General features: G+C 41.6%; 1 protein-coding gene across 1 annotated transcript in view; it reads right to left on the bottom strand.

The window, feature by feature from the left end:
* Positions 1-357: 357 nt before the first annotated feature.
* LOC311498713 (leucine-rich repeat and fibronectin type III domain-containing protein 1-like protein) overlaps positions 358-14708 on the bottom strand; it is a 49861-nt gene continuing 35510 nt past the window's right edge. The window contains exon 7 of the mRNA XM_084559419.1: positions 358-1973. Within this exon, the coding sequence (XP_084415545.1) occupies positions 1244-1973 (730 nt within the window). The 3' untranslated portion in view covers positions 358-1243. The remainder of the gene's footprint in view (positions 1974-14708) is intronic.

Genomic DNA, 14708 nt, shown 5'->3' on the forward strand with positions numbered 1-14708 from the left:
ATTCTGATTTGTTAGCCCTGGAGACAACACTCCTGCTGCGTCTAATGTAAAACACATTGCTTGGATTTAGAGCACGCAAGGGGGTAGAGTCGGAACGGTGGGTATATAAAACTTCACAAACATGCATATAAATCCTGTACGCAAGCTTTTTAGCGGCTGACAGTAGTATCAAAATGTACTGATGTTAACTCTTTTTTTTTTTTTTATATATGTATTGTTTAAAAAAAAGATAGACAGATAGATAGATCCCGTGGGATAAATATATAAGTATTCATTGAATCCAAGTATTTATGGTAATCTGGTTACTTTAAAAAAGCATCTACTTTTGACATCATGTAATTAATGTTTGTTATGCAAAGCAAGACACAAAAATATGACTGACAAAAGAACACAACTCATTTTTAAGGCAGTTCCCGTCACCTTTGAACTAATTTAAGGTTTGGGATTTTTTCCAACCTGGTATTGAATTTCAGCCACCTGACATAGCCTTTCTTTTGCACTAAGCTAATGTTCCCCTTTCTCTGTTAAGCACTTAGGACGTGTCATTCTTAATGGTGATCAAGCTCTCTCGGGGTGTATAAGGTCTAATAGTTTGTAGCAGTCTAATTGAAGTTGGACAAGAAGCACTAACTGGGAAGATGTTAACCGTCTCCTCTAATGATAAAGACTTCTTTTGCCACTGCCTACAGTTTAAGTACTCTTTGATAAAACAGCCCAAGTGTGCTGTTTTTGGCAACATGTTCAGAGCATCTTGCACAACTCTTTTGGACAGATAAAGTAAACTCAGTCGTTTCTCTTCAACTTGGAGTTAACGTGCACCAGTTTCCATGGCTCAGAAAGGAAGCCCGCTAATTAGCAATAGCAGAAAAAACAACAAAAAAAACTGTCGGGAGGTTAATCCAACCCTTTTTGTTTCATAACCTTTCCTGCACGCACTGAGCAATCATGGAAGAAAGTTTAATGCGACTTAAGAATTCGCTGTAGCCTTATAGAGAGAAAGACACGTCTCGCCCTCTGTCTCTCTTATTATATTTCCAGTGGCATCTCTCTTATTCATTCTCTAGTTCACACTCAGTTTCTCACCATTCTTCTTTCCGTTATTATCTTGCCCAATTTCACACCCTCAGTTGCACATCGTCTGCTTTTTCGTTCTTATATCTTTTTCTGTTTGACTGTATTTCTCTGTCCCTTCTTTGTATGTGTCCCCTATGTCAACTTTTTTGCTGTCTTTCCCTTCACGTCTCTAAAATAAATTCTTCCTCCTTGCTCTACTGCTTGCTCCCCCTGTGTCTATTTCTTTCTCGCTGTCTGGTTCTCTACTACCTGCCAGTTCCATAGTAGAGGTGGGCTCTTTGGCGACAGATGGCGGTCTGATTTTCATCTCAATGGCAACCCTGGAGGAGAAACGGCTCTTGGTGGGTGAGAGCAACTCCTCATTGGCCAAGGAGTCAGTCCTTGTCATTATGCTCCGTCCGCTGCCCTCCTCCTCAACCAATGCCACAGTGTCTCTCAGAGTGTTGCTAGGCGACGTGGCCCTGGACGGTGCCATCGCCTGTTCGTCCTGACTGTCAGTCATCTTTGAGGCAGAGCGAGGGAGGACTTGGACCTGACTGCCTCCCCCTTGTCCATTGCTCTGCGGTCTTGGCGCACTCGCCGCGATGGCCGCTTTCCCGTGGCCTGTCCCTTGTTGGCTGTAAACCTTGTATCTTATCATCAGGATGATGATAAAAACCAGCACAGAAGCAACAATAATCCCTCCGATGATGATGATCATAGTGCCCCCCAGGAAGTGACTGTGCAGCGCTTGGCACTGGCTGAACTCTGTGTCCGTAGTGAATGACAGGCAGCCCAGAGGACGCGTTGCAGTCAGTGACGTGATGACGTCATCGAACACAGCCAGGACGCAGAGGTCGTAGCTGCGTCCAGCGGCGAGGTCCCGGACCAGGAAGTCATTACTGCTGGATGGAATCATCCTGCCACAGCGAAGAGACAAAGAAGGAGAATATATTAATAAACTGCACACGTAAAACACACATACAGTGTTCAATTGATATGCTCCTTTCTAATTAAGTCATTTTAATTTCTAATATGGGTCAGTGTGCATGAGGTCAACTTGAAATGCAGTAGTGTGAGACGACATAACAACCAAATGACATTCTCCAAAGGAAACTTCCTCACACTTTTAAGGGTGTTACGCATTTGTAATAAGGTTATACGAGACACAAAAAGAGTAAAAAGATGCATTCAGGTCCAAAATGTCACAATTGTGACACAAGGTAACATAAGTGAGATATTGTATACCACTGACCATTTCAGACATTTCCATGTCCATTTTAATTTGTCTGATACTTCATGGACCTACATTTTGATATTCTTTATCAGTGTTTCTTGACTGCTGGACAAATACATGAAAAGAACAGTAGCTCATAGATGCATAAGACAATGGTAACAAGTAAAATGAGCACCACATTTATGAACTACATTAGCGTTGCCAGGAGGTAGATGGGGTGGATGGTGGGCGTACAAAGCACATAATTGGTTTTGACACTCAGACTCCTGTCTGTGGTTAGGATTTAATTAGCAAGAGCACTTAGGAAAAAAACTCTCAGCGACACTTTCATCAGGTTATCAACTGCCACACAACCGAATCAAAAAGCCAGAAAATTTGCCAGCACAAACTTGGAACTGAACTATCCACACTGTCCAACTCTGTGTCTCCATTCCCCACCAAACTGCATCAATCAAACCAGCAAGGCAGACCCATGCTATAAAAACCTTTACCAAAGCGACTTATGATTGCAGCTGATTCTTTTGCCTCTTTGTATTTTGCTGTGTTATTATGTGAAAGCTGCAGTAATGACACATGCACTATCATTATATATTTCCATGCGGCGCCGCCTGGGGCGCAGCAGTCACCTCACCAGCTTTATTTCCCAAGAGTTAGAATTTAGAAAGTCTGCGATCTGACATGCACTCACACAGATCAATCCCTCACAGGCGCAGAGATCATCAGCCTCTGATTAAACACTTTCTTGATTCTTCACATTGTGAACTTCTCTCTCCTCAGCTTTTCAGAAGGTAACTGCTGTAGATCTAATTTTCCTTGCTAGTATGCTTTTCTTAGGGGAACTGCGGGTGAAAAAACATCATCCTGGTAAATGGAAGCAGTGTGTTTTTCTGTGCTCGCATTGGTTTTGCTTTCTCTCTCCTTTTATCCGTACTCACTCCAGGGGTCTTCAGGATAACTAGGGGAATTGTCACCATTGCTGCATTTTACCTTAGTCGTATTTCCCTTCTGATTCACTCACATGCTCCCCAATGCGCTGCAAGTCTTTTCCCATCACCACCTCACATATGTATTTCCACCTCTGTGTGGAGACAGTGAAATATTACTGATGGGAGGCAAGAGTGTGTGTGTGTGTGTGTTTGTCAGAGCCAGTGGGCAGCAGGGTATCGGCTGGCCCAGTCTCAGTGCCAAGCTCATCGATGCCATTGAACCTCCACCAGGAAGTATAACTTGGCAGAGAGCTCGGTGTGTGCTTCTCTGTATGTGTGCATCTGACCTTGTGTGTTTGTGAAGTGATGTGAAAGGATCCCTGGCCCGAGTTTCTTAAAGGAATCGAACAAAGAAACTTCCAGCGGCCCCTATGTCTTGCCGAAGGGGTAACAGCCTCATTTGAGAGCATAGCAGGTTTCCGTTAGCAGTTTGTAAAGGGGTACTGACGGGAAGAACAGCATCTACGTCCACATTGTTAAAAAAAAATGTACAAAATGATAGCGTGGCCGGTTTTCTCTCTTCTCATCTTCAAAGTGTGTCAAACTAAATCATAGTTTACTAAGGGCGAAATGTGGGGGGGGGAATCAGTAGGGGACCAGAGCTCGAGGTGTCCTTCTGTGAAATCCATACAGCACATGTGGGCTTCTAATCCATAATTTGCAGTCTCATGCTCTGCTTTCAACTTTAACAAGTCATTTTCTGTTAAACTCTCGCTGTTGCTTTTTGGTCGTGAAAACATGTTCGTCACAACGCAACGTGAGGTGTGTTAAAAAAGGCCCTCAGGAGCCAAACAGTCTGACTCAAAACACATTATGTAAAAGTCGTGACTGTTGATAATTAAATCGTCATGGAGACAGAGGGAGCAAGTTTCAGTAGCGGTGACTTGCCTCCAATGGTATGCAGTTAGGGAAGTAAATTTGGATGCTGAAATAAAAAAATAAATAAATAACAGTGCTGTTCCTTTGAAGTGAACTACTATAAGCATTAATGAAGGGATACTAAACCCCAAGGTGCTGCTACTAGTGCTTAAGGGCAGTTGTGGTTCAGTGGTCAGGGTTAGTGGTTCAATCCCGGATGCATAGCCTGCTTGCTGAATCCATCTATCCATCCATCCACTTCTCTGAGCACTGACTCTAAGGTTACTCCCAGTGCTTGCAACAAAAAAAACCGCACTATATTCTTAGCTGATGTTTGGCAATTTCCATATTTTCAAGCGACTTGTTGTCACTTAGTTTTGTTTCAGTGAGCTCTGCTGTCTATTTGATTTGTTTCATTCGATTTCGTAATGACTGGGCTGCACTGAAAACATATTCCCAAATATAAATTTGATTTCAAACCTGAAATAAATATTGACAAGACAATAATGTGGGTAAAGTTAACGACTAAAGAGCACAACATTCTCTGGGAGTGTTCATTATTACTAGCCATGAACTTCATTCATGTCCAGATCTTGCCCTCATTACTGTTGGCATAAGTCTGTAAACCTCGCAGACCACTGGGCCAGTGCAGATGTCGGCTCATAAATATCAATTACTTTGCCAGCAAAGGAGTCTGATCAGTCCACCAGATGAGACCGAATCTGCCCGGGAAACTTTTGCCAGCGATCCGCAATGCCCCCAAATACAATTATTACCCTGCGATTAACCAGAATCTTGAAAATCCCATGGTGTGTGTCCCCCTGGTCAGTAAGTGCTCTTTTCTTAATAGGAATTAAAGCAGGAAACTTCCACTGCCCTGAGGCTTTGCTAAAAGGCAGCTGCACGTGAAGCGAGAAGTAATCGGGTGGGATGAGGTGGAGGGAAAACAAGGGAGGAACGTTTTTAGTAGGATTTGTTAAGTAGAAAAATCACTAAATGATCCAAAAAAGCTGTTTCTAACATTTTTGTACTTGTCCTTTTCTTGTTTGCTGATGAATGACTTGAAGGTGTAGGTTAAAAAACAATATAAGAGACATGGCGGATTTAGTGTCTAGCTCAAAAAGCATTCACTTTCTTGAACACAGGCCTTTCACTTAAAGGATTTTTTCCTTTTTACCAGCCTACATTGTTGCCAGATAGAAAAAAAAATGATCACAGCGACTTCAGTTTTGTCGACTGAAATCAGCATATGGCATTTAATTTGCTCATTGGCCGGCATCTGTTTGTGTTTTGTACATCCACGGTCATACAGATGTGTGAGGATTGATGCAGCATTTCCAACCAATCAATAATTAACTATGGCTGGGGGGTTTGGGTCTTGTGTAAGTGTGTCATGACTTTAAAAAAAGGACAAGGACTGCTGGGCCAAGCAGAAATGCTTCTGCAAAACCCATTTGACGCCACAATCACACTGGAAGCTTTATTCAGTTAATGGGTTCAACTGCGGACACACAAACACACAAATGCGCACTCAGAGAGAGAGTTAAACAGCTTAATGGATTTCTTTCTTTCACAATTTAGATTATCAAACACGCACTATGCAAAACGGATGTCTGCTGCTGTCTCACGCCCAACAAACTGATCAACAGTCACATTTTGTCACTGCTCGGTTTATCCTCACACCCACAGGCGCACATGCGAACACACACGCCTACGCGCCACTAAAAGACAAAAGCCTTTCAAACAGATGAACTATTTAACTGGTTGAATTGAACAGATTATCGCACCCTATGTGACCAGGACTTGTGTACACATTTACAAAAAGTGGAGCACGCATGACAATAGTGTGATTGACGCGTTCAAACGATTGCATAAGCTGACAGCTCCTCAAACTAATCCCCCTTTTTTCAATTCATCTATTTCTTTAACATGACTTACATGACATGATCACTGGAAGCTTCCCAGTGGTTTGACAGGGAGCATCAGCACTGAGGACCTTGTTTTGTCCTTGTAAAGTAGCACATCCTGGGTGCACCGAGTGTGGAGGTGTCCAAGCAAATCTGTTGGTTTTGTTTATGTAGGTGCTGCAGAGTGGTTTGATGGAATTTATATGTTTATTAATATCAGCGTTTTCTTTTTCATTAATTGTTGTATTCATCATTTCTTGGAGACCTACTGATTACCTGGTGGTCTGAAGCTTGACAGGATGCGTTCACTGTAAAATAATGGTGCTTAAAGTGATATCTGCTCCTACATTTTTGCTGGGCAAGGGATAATAGGATTTCCATTAAAGGCATGATTGTAAGCCATCTTCTTCACGCAATTATTCTCCCATTTTTTAGACTCCCTTTCTTATTTCTAATTTTCTTTCAAGCCCAGCTTTTAATTCATGGGCCTAAAATTGCTAAAAGATTGCTCCCATTTTCATCAATTTGTCTCTTCTTTTTTCCCAGTTTGCTCTTTGGCCCCTGCTCTTAATGATGCCTATTAATACAACTTCCACCATGATCTCAACAGACTATTTATAATCTCCACTGAGAGGCCCAGTCAGATTTCACTGACCGGTTGGATCTCAGGAGCAAGACATCCTCCCCCTCAGCCTGCGACAGAGAGCAATCTGTCACTGCGCATGCATCATCCTGAATACTGAACAGCTACGTCAGTGCTGTCATCTCTGCATATGTTTTGTTTTTGTTTTGTTTTTTAGGTGTGATCTGGTTCAAAGAAAATTGTTCATAGCATTTATTCTCCTGATAGTGTGTTTTGAAAACCATCAGGCCAGTTCTCTCATGCGTCTCTACATTTCAACAGAGGACTTCTATTGACATGTTTCCCCCCTAATCCTTTATCGGGTTTGCTTTCTCGGCTTTTCATCTCCTGACTACTTTCAACACAACTGTGTTTGGAGACTAGTCATTACTGTAGATTGCTGTCATTTCCCCAGGTTATTCCTTGCTTGGGTAGCGCAAAGCTCCAAAGCGCTACTTAACAGTGAAATTCACCATCTAACTGTTTGATAACTGCAATGGAAGATCCCAGAGAGAATAGAAGAGCATTTGCATCCTTTTTTTCCTACAACTTTAGATCAGTCAAACCATATTTTCCCCAAAGTCAGAGACAGTAGAAATATGACATATTAATAGATAGATGTACATGTATAAAAAAATAGATATGTGTGTAAATAAATGAGTATAAAGAATGATGCTCTCTCTCTCTCTCTCTCTCTCTCTCTCTCTCTCTCTCTCTCTCTCTCTCTCTCTCTCTATATATATATATATATATATATATATATATATATATATATATATATATATATATATATATATATATATATATATAAACTCAATCAAACTAATGAAAAAAGAAATATTATAATATGGTAAATAATTTATATATATTGAAATATCTATATATCGAAATATCTATATACTCAAGTATATATAAAGATACGTATATAGATAGATACATATAATATATAAATTATTTACCGAATTAACAAATACAACACCATTATATTTCTGTTTTCATTTATTGTCTGCTTTCAGGGCTTGTATGGAATGGAATCTGATGTTTGGAGTCATTTGTATGTAGAAACCAAATCCTTGTCCACCATGCAACTTTTGTCTTACGTTTGACGGTTTTTATAGCCTGAAATAATTCTGTGTTAAACATTGTTAGCCAGCTTCTTTTCAACAAATTAATATATATTGGACACTTCTTTGCAGGATGCATGGGCAGTAGACTACATTTATATAAAATTACGTGACAAGGAAACATTTGGGACGGGTCACATTTGCCACGGACGAACATAAATACGATGGGATAGGTAGATCGACATTCTGTACAGCTGAATCGATGAATATGTGTCAAAACATGGAGGTCGTTTAGCATCCCAGCCTAGAGTTATTTTAAGCCCGTTAAGTGCAATGTACAATAGCACAAGATCGGCCATCTTGCTCAGAGGTGTAGGCCTCGGTGTCGGTCGTCACAAATTGCATTAACAGGTGCTAATAGACCTGTTCTCTGCAGCTCGACTTTGTTAGCATGTCATTATTGTCTTGTCTCCGGCGAGAACAGTGACAGGTTCGTTAGAGGGACTTGTTACAACAGCAGAGTGGCGAGGTCCGCTGCGCTGTCAAGCCCTGTGTGTGTGTGTGTGTGTGTGTGTGTTCATGAGTGAGTGCGCCCACTCTTGAGTGCAGCTGACATTTGCGAGCCCAGCGCCGATATGTATACTCGCGTGCACATGTGTTTCTGTGCATGAGCCTGACATTTTCATGCTGTCTGCATTTAGTTTGCTTGACTGACGGGTGGAGGTTTTGTTTGCAGATGCTGTCCATCAATGAGGCCTAAATGCTTACGTAAACACATATCCATACGCACAAGCGCGCACACACATTGTCAGGAAGTCCCAACAAGAGCCCCGGGTTGTGACTGTTGATCTAAGCAAAACGTTAAGTGAATATTTATGATAATGTGCCCTGGCTGTTTTTAAATAATTTAATGTGCCAATTATTCCTCCAGCGAAGGGATTTCAGAACAGAAGAGGGCAAAGGTTTGACAGCAAAGTCCCTGCAGCACACCCACCCTGTCCATCCTGCAAGACACACTGCAAAAAATCACGCTGCATGTGCCACTGAACTGAACGTGGACGTGTACACCTACATCAGATTTTAAATCATAAAAAACTATATTTTTTTTAACTTAGCACAGGCATCTGCCAGAAAAGTGACATTATTTATCAAAATAATTTTGATAAAACATTCAGAGCTTTTTTGCAGAACAGAGTAGCCATTAGTTATTCACATGACCCAGGGGGCAGAATTTGATGTTGCAAGCTTTAATTATGAAAATAAGTGCCTCATAATTAATCATTCTGTGCGGACACCCGCTCTGGGACGTCACGAGCTGAGGGCCCTGTCCCGTTTTCCGCTTTTAAGAGGTGAGCCGTCCCCCTTGCGTCTTCTCCCAGGGAACTGAGTCACTATATTTAAGGTCCCACGGACTTCGGTGCAGCAGTCACTTTGACTCTGCTCCCTCCTTCCGTCGCGTGTCTCCATTTTCTCCCCCTGCGTTATTCCTCCTCATTCTCTCTGCCCTGATGTCTTTCCCTCTTTTCTTCCTGTTTTTCCCCCCTCCCGTCAACTCCAATTTCTCTGCATCTCTGTCTGTATAATAATATGTTAATTTCCTCTCTCTTGCTTCACGCACACGTGTTAAGATAGATCAGATTTGTGACACTGCAAGAACATTCGCACTCGACGGAGATAACGGCTAAAATAACCACAGTCACAGTGTTGTTTAGTGTTGTATTGCATGCATTTCCACATATACCAGTACGTTTCCAAAAAAGTTGGGTAAAATGTAAATAGAGTACGGAGGGGATTTGCAAAAAGCCTATATTTAATGGAAAAAGCACATGTCAAATGTGTAAAACTAAGAATTTTGTTTTTCCTACTTTCTTCCGTTTTTTAGAATAATATATTTGTTCAACATGTTTGAAAAAGGTTGAGACAGGCGCATGTTTACCACCCGCTTGCATCACCTCTTCCTCCACACTCTGGAAGTAAGATCAGTTGCTGCAATTTTGAAAGTGAAACATTTTCTCGTTCTTGCTCGGACAGGATTTCAGCTGCTCAACAGTTCAGTCCTTTGTTGTATTTTCCGTTTCATAATGCTTAAAATGTTTTTTGTTTTTTTAAATGGGTGCCCAGAGAATGTAATGCAAATTTTTACCATGTGTTCGCTTCTTTGCTGGCCAACTGGTTGCAATGATTTTGTTTCCAAGACCATCGCAAAATCAAGGATATTGGCAGCAGTGATGTAGATTTAGCTTGTCTCTGCTTTAGTCTGTGTGACCTGATCATTAAACATGGGTGACACTGTTAAGAGGCACGAGTGGCTGTGAGTGGGTAGCTCATACATGCTTGCCAATTGCGTTTGTGAATTAGTTAAATGAGGTGCAGAGCTACGTGTGGTGCAACAGCAGCTTCGTCCTTGCTCAGCTTTGTTGTTCCTGCGTGCACAAAACAGGAAATCAAAACTTCAGCATGTTTTTGCAAGGTCAACATTCTCTTGCGGATGTTCTGACCTGGATTATTGAGTAAACTAAACTTGCACAAGGACAACTTCAAGCAGAGTTAGAAAACTCGGCTCAAACTTTTTTACACGCGCTGTAATTGTTGATTTTTTGTAAACGGGTTAATTCCCTCAGAGTCACTAATACTACTCTTACAAAGAAGGAGATATCCTGCTGTCATTAAGACAAAGATTTCAGTTATCAAGAAGTGCACTGAAAGTATCATTTTAGTAGGATTCCAGCTCCAGAAGCATGTAAAGCAGAGAGAGTAGAAACATCTTGGAATCACTGCTGGATAAACCCAGTCATACACTGAACTATAGTTCAAAATACATGATTTTTAAATTGGACTCAACATGATACTCCACAGGGGCACAAGACAAGGACCAAATTAGAAGAACTGCATAAGGACATCGCAGCCATAATTGAAGGGGCGGCATTGGTGGCTGTGAACTCCAGCTGTCCCTTGGACTGAGCCTATAGAGTATGAGCTTATATATAGCTGGATCAATTATGGTGGACGGAGAATGATGAAATTATGGATCGTAACTGTGGAAGAGCCTTTAGTAGTTGTTTTTTACCCTCCATATGCTCTGTTTAAATCAATTTGGCGTTGTTTATGGTTTTAGAAGTGCAGGATTATCGATTAAGTTGTTGCTGATTGAAAGTAAATTAATAACAGAATCCGTCTCTTGCAAAGGATTTTACTGCCAGTGTGGATTTCACTTTATGGAATATGTGACAGATTATATGATTTCATTATGGGGACTGAGATTTTAAATTTCTTTCAGTACATAAATCCATCTAGAGTCCTACAGTGCTCATTTACAGAAATTTGAATTCTCTACTATATTACACAGCATTTACTCAATAAGTCAGTAACATCACGCTTACATATCCATGATTCACTCAATTCCCTTTTTTGAAATTAATGCAAACACCAGACAGCTTACGAATGAGCGATAAAAGCAATAAAATGGTTGGTACATCCCAAACGTGTAATTTAGCCAAAAAACTCAAGGGAAGCTGCGCTATCCATTTGCAGACAGATAAGTCTCATTATTTTTGACCAACATTCCCCTGTTCCTCATTTACCTCTTGTCCTCAGTATAGCCCATTGTTCTTTTTCTGTTTCCCTTGACCTGAATACATGTGTAATCCACGTGTTCCGATTCCTCTGCCCCAAAGTGAATCCCCTAATTGAGCGGTAAACCTTTTCAAATATATACGCTTTTCACCTTTAAATGTATTGCTCCCTGCAATCTGCAACTCCAAACACTATGAAGGAAAGATCTCAGGGGATCGTGATGCTCAAGGAGGATATGAGTTAAAATATGAGTTACTTACTTACTCAATGCAATGATAACACTGACCTTATTCAAATGCTCTTAAACACCAAAGCTCAAACGTGTCATAGTTCTCAATTACACTGTGGGTTGTGAGTTGTACACGAGTCACTCAAATGCTTGAAAAACGTCTGTGCATTGTGTCAGTGTTAGTCATAAAATGGCTAAAATGGCACACGCTAAATTTGCAAAACAGAACTTTTTGCACTGATAAATATCAGGAATGTGTGTGTCATCCGACAGAGCAGCAGTCTCCACGGCGCTGTGTCAGTGCTGGAGGACGGGATGCACTCATTATCATTCTGGTATAGAGAAGAAAAAGCCCTCTGGCTTGTTTGTTTTTCTTTGAACTAATCACAGTCGTCTTGGGTGATGCTAAGGCGAGGATGAAGCAATGGTGCCCTTGCAAAGTAGTGTCGAGTGTGGGGTGGGGTGGGGTGTGGGGGGCTTGAGAGTGGCGAGCACTGTCTTTAAACTCTCCCAGATTCCAAAGCACCACATAAACCGTAAAAGACGTATTGACTGTATGACTTTTACTGATAGAAAATACACAAAGGCCATGTCTGAAAAGATAACATTCAAGAACAGCTCTGTTAAGGCAGCTGAATCCTTTTAGATCTTTGCAGTATTTGCCAGGGGACCATTGGATCAAGTCAACTACTCATTGTCATATTGAAGATTAGTTTTGCTGGACAGCTACGTCTTGTTATTGCTAATGTCTCTTTAGCACACAGTCTACTGTGATGGGTAATATGTGGTCACTATCAGCAGAGAACCCTTCAAGTTTCCACTTTTGACAACACATAGATGAGTTTAATTTTTACTGTTATATTTTACGTTTGTTTTTCACTACGATGTCAGGATGAAGGCTTTTTATGTTTTTTTGATAAATCAACAGAACCAGGACAGCCCCATCATATCTGGGATATCGGTGTTGATGTAGTTCGTCTCTTTGAAGTGAAACGCTGCAGGGTGAACTCTCATGTTCACCAATTCTGTTTACGAGCCTTAGATGCCTGATGAGCCGTAGTGACATTTTATCACATATAGGGACGAGCAACATGAGAAGCAACGGAAGACATTACATAGTTGATTGAACACGGCTTAAAATACACGACTGACACTTTGTAGAAACATGACAAATACTGAGTTGTATTATCTTTCTGGAGACATTTGGTCTCTCAACCTCCATTCACAGTTTGAGCTGGACATGGAAAGGAAATCAAGGCCAGGCTGAAATCTGAGAGTGTCCAGTTCTGTGACATTATGATGGTATTTCTGTTCACAAATGATGTCCTCCCTTTGGTTAACAGACTGTGATTTCCTGTGTGCACCGGAGCGTTGTGCTGCTGAATTGTAGATGGTATCGATGTCAAGCTCTGGCTCTCCTTCAGAGAAGGGTCATAGGATGATCTGCTGGGCAGATGCAGGCTGCATAAACTCAGGTGCTGTATTGGAACATAGTAGCTGACAACTCAGGTGTAACGCATAAATCTTTATTCATCAGGCAGTTTTTTTATTTATTTTTTTTTTTATTTGAACCTGAACCTTTGGTCAAGAGCTTTTGGGTAGCGCCTAACAGAATACGATTACGGATTCAAGTGGTGGAAATGAGGTTTATCCACATGTTTACTGAGCTCAGGATCTGTGACACAATGCAGAGCCAGACAGTCCGGGGGGCTCCGAGTTAAGCCTGCTCCGTTGCATTCAAAGGTGCCAGATGATGTTGTTTGGCAGCTGGCTGGGATGCCAAACTCTCATGTGCATCCCTTTGAATGTATACTGGCCACGGCTGACTGAGAGGACAGCCCACAGAAGACCCAGGACGTGCTGGAGGGGATTCCAGCTGGCAGGAAAATTCATCTTGGTCCCCTAAAGGAGAAGCTGTTGAAAAATATATCTACACTGCTGCTTTTCTAGTTGCATTGATAACTGAATAGGCATTGACCATTTTGTGACAATTTAATGTTCTGCTGGGAGACTTGAGGACCTGGGATTCGTGTGGATGTTACTTAGACATGCACCACCCATCTAGACCAGAGCAGGCATCTGGGATGACTGCTGGATGCTTGATGCCAGCAGTCATCCCCAGCAGGATGCAGCCTGACACAGGCACACACACACACACACAAAAACGGTTTAGGAACAAGCCAAAAAAACCCATAAAAAACAGCACAAGGTGTGGACCTGGCCTCCAAATTCACTAGATCCCAAACTGATCAAGTATCTGTGGGATGCACTGGAACAAGCCTGATCCACAGAGGCCCCTCTCCTCAACCCATAGGACCCAAAGGCCCCCGCTAACAACATTCTGTTACCAGACACTACAGGACACCCTTAGAAGGCCCATGTCTATTCTCTGATGAGTCACAACTGTTTTGGAGGCACAAGGGAGACCTACACAATATTAGGAAGGTGGTCATAATGTTGTGCCTGATCGGTGTATGTTCACTTCTCTTCTTCTATTCCCAGATATAATCTTCAATCACTGTAATTCAATAAACCTGAAGAAAAGAAAATGATGCCCTTCTATCACAAAGCCCCCCCCCATTGTGTTCAGTTGTTAAATAATGAATACAGTGTGGCTTCCAGGTGACTCTCTTGCTAGAGCTAAAATGGCTGCCATGAAAATTTAACAACAGTGTCACAGCAATGAGTTCACAGAGCGTGGACATGGATGTGTAGATTAGAATTTTAACATGGATTTTATTTTATTTTTTTAAATTGACAGGAATTGAAATCTACTGTATTTTTTCTTTTTATCTGAAAGGTTGCAATGGACAGATTTTTGAGTTGTATAACGTCAAAAATACCTGTGTGATGTACACAATTCTGTCCTTACAAGGTGACTATGGCTGCAACTGCAGTATGTCTTGTATGTGGCATGCATGCAGACAGGGGATAGCCTCCCTGTGTGGTGGATCGTTTCAACATGACATCTCAATGTGGAGCAGGCCGTAGGGGCCAGGTTGTTAGTAGGATGCACAGTGCTTTGTGAGTGAGGTATGAACGTAGTGTGATATGTGTGGACTGGAAGTGTCTCTCCTTTTACATTTTTTATTTGCCCACATGAAGCACAGGGCTACACTGTTATAAGTAGGTCAGCTGACTTATTGGCACTCCACGCCTGATGTTGCATTAAATCTCCA

The sequence above is a fragment of the Chelon labrosus genome, assembly GCF_963514085.1.
Source record: "Chelon labrosus genome assembly, chromosome: 13".
NCBI classification, from domain to species: domain Eukaryota; kingdom Metazoa; phylum Chordata; class Actinopteri; order Mugiliformes; family Mugilidae; genus Chelon; species Chelon labrosus.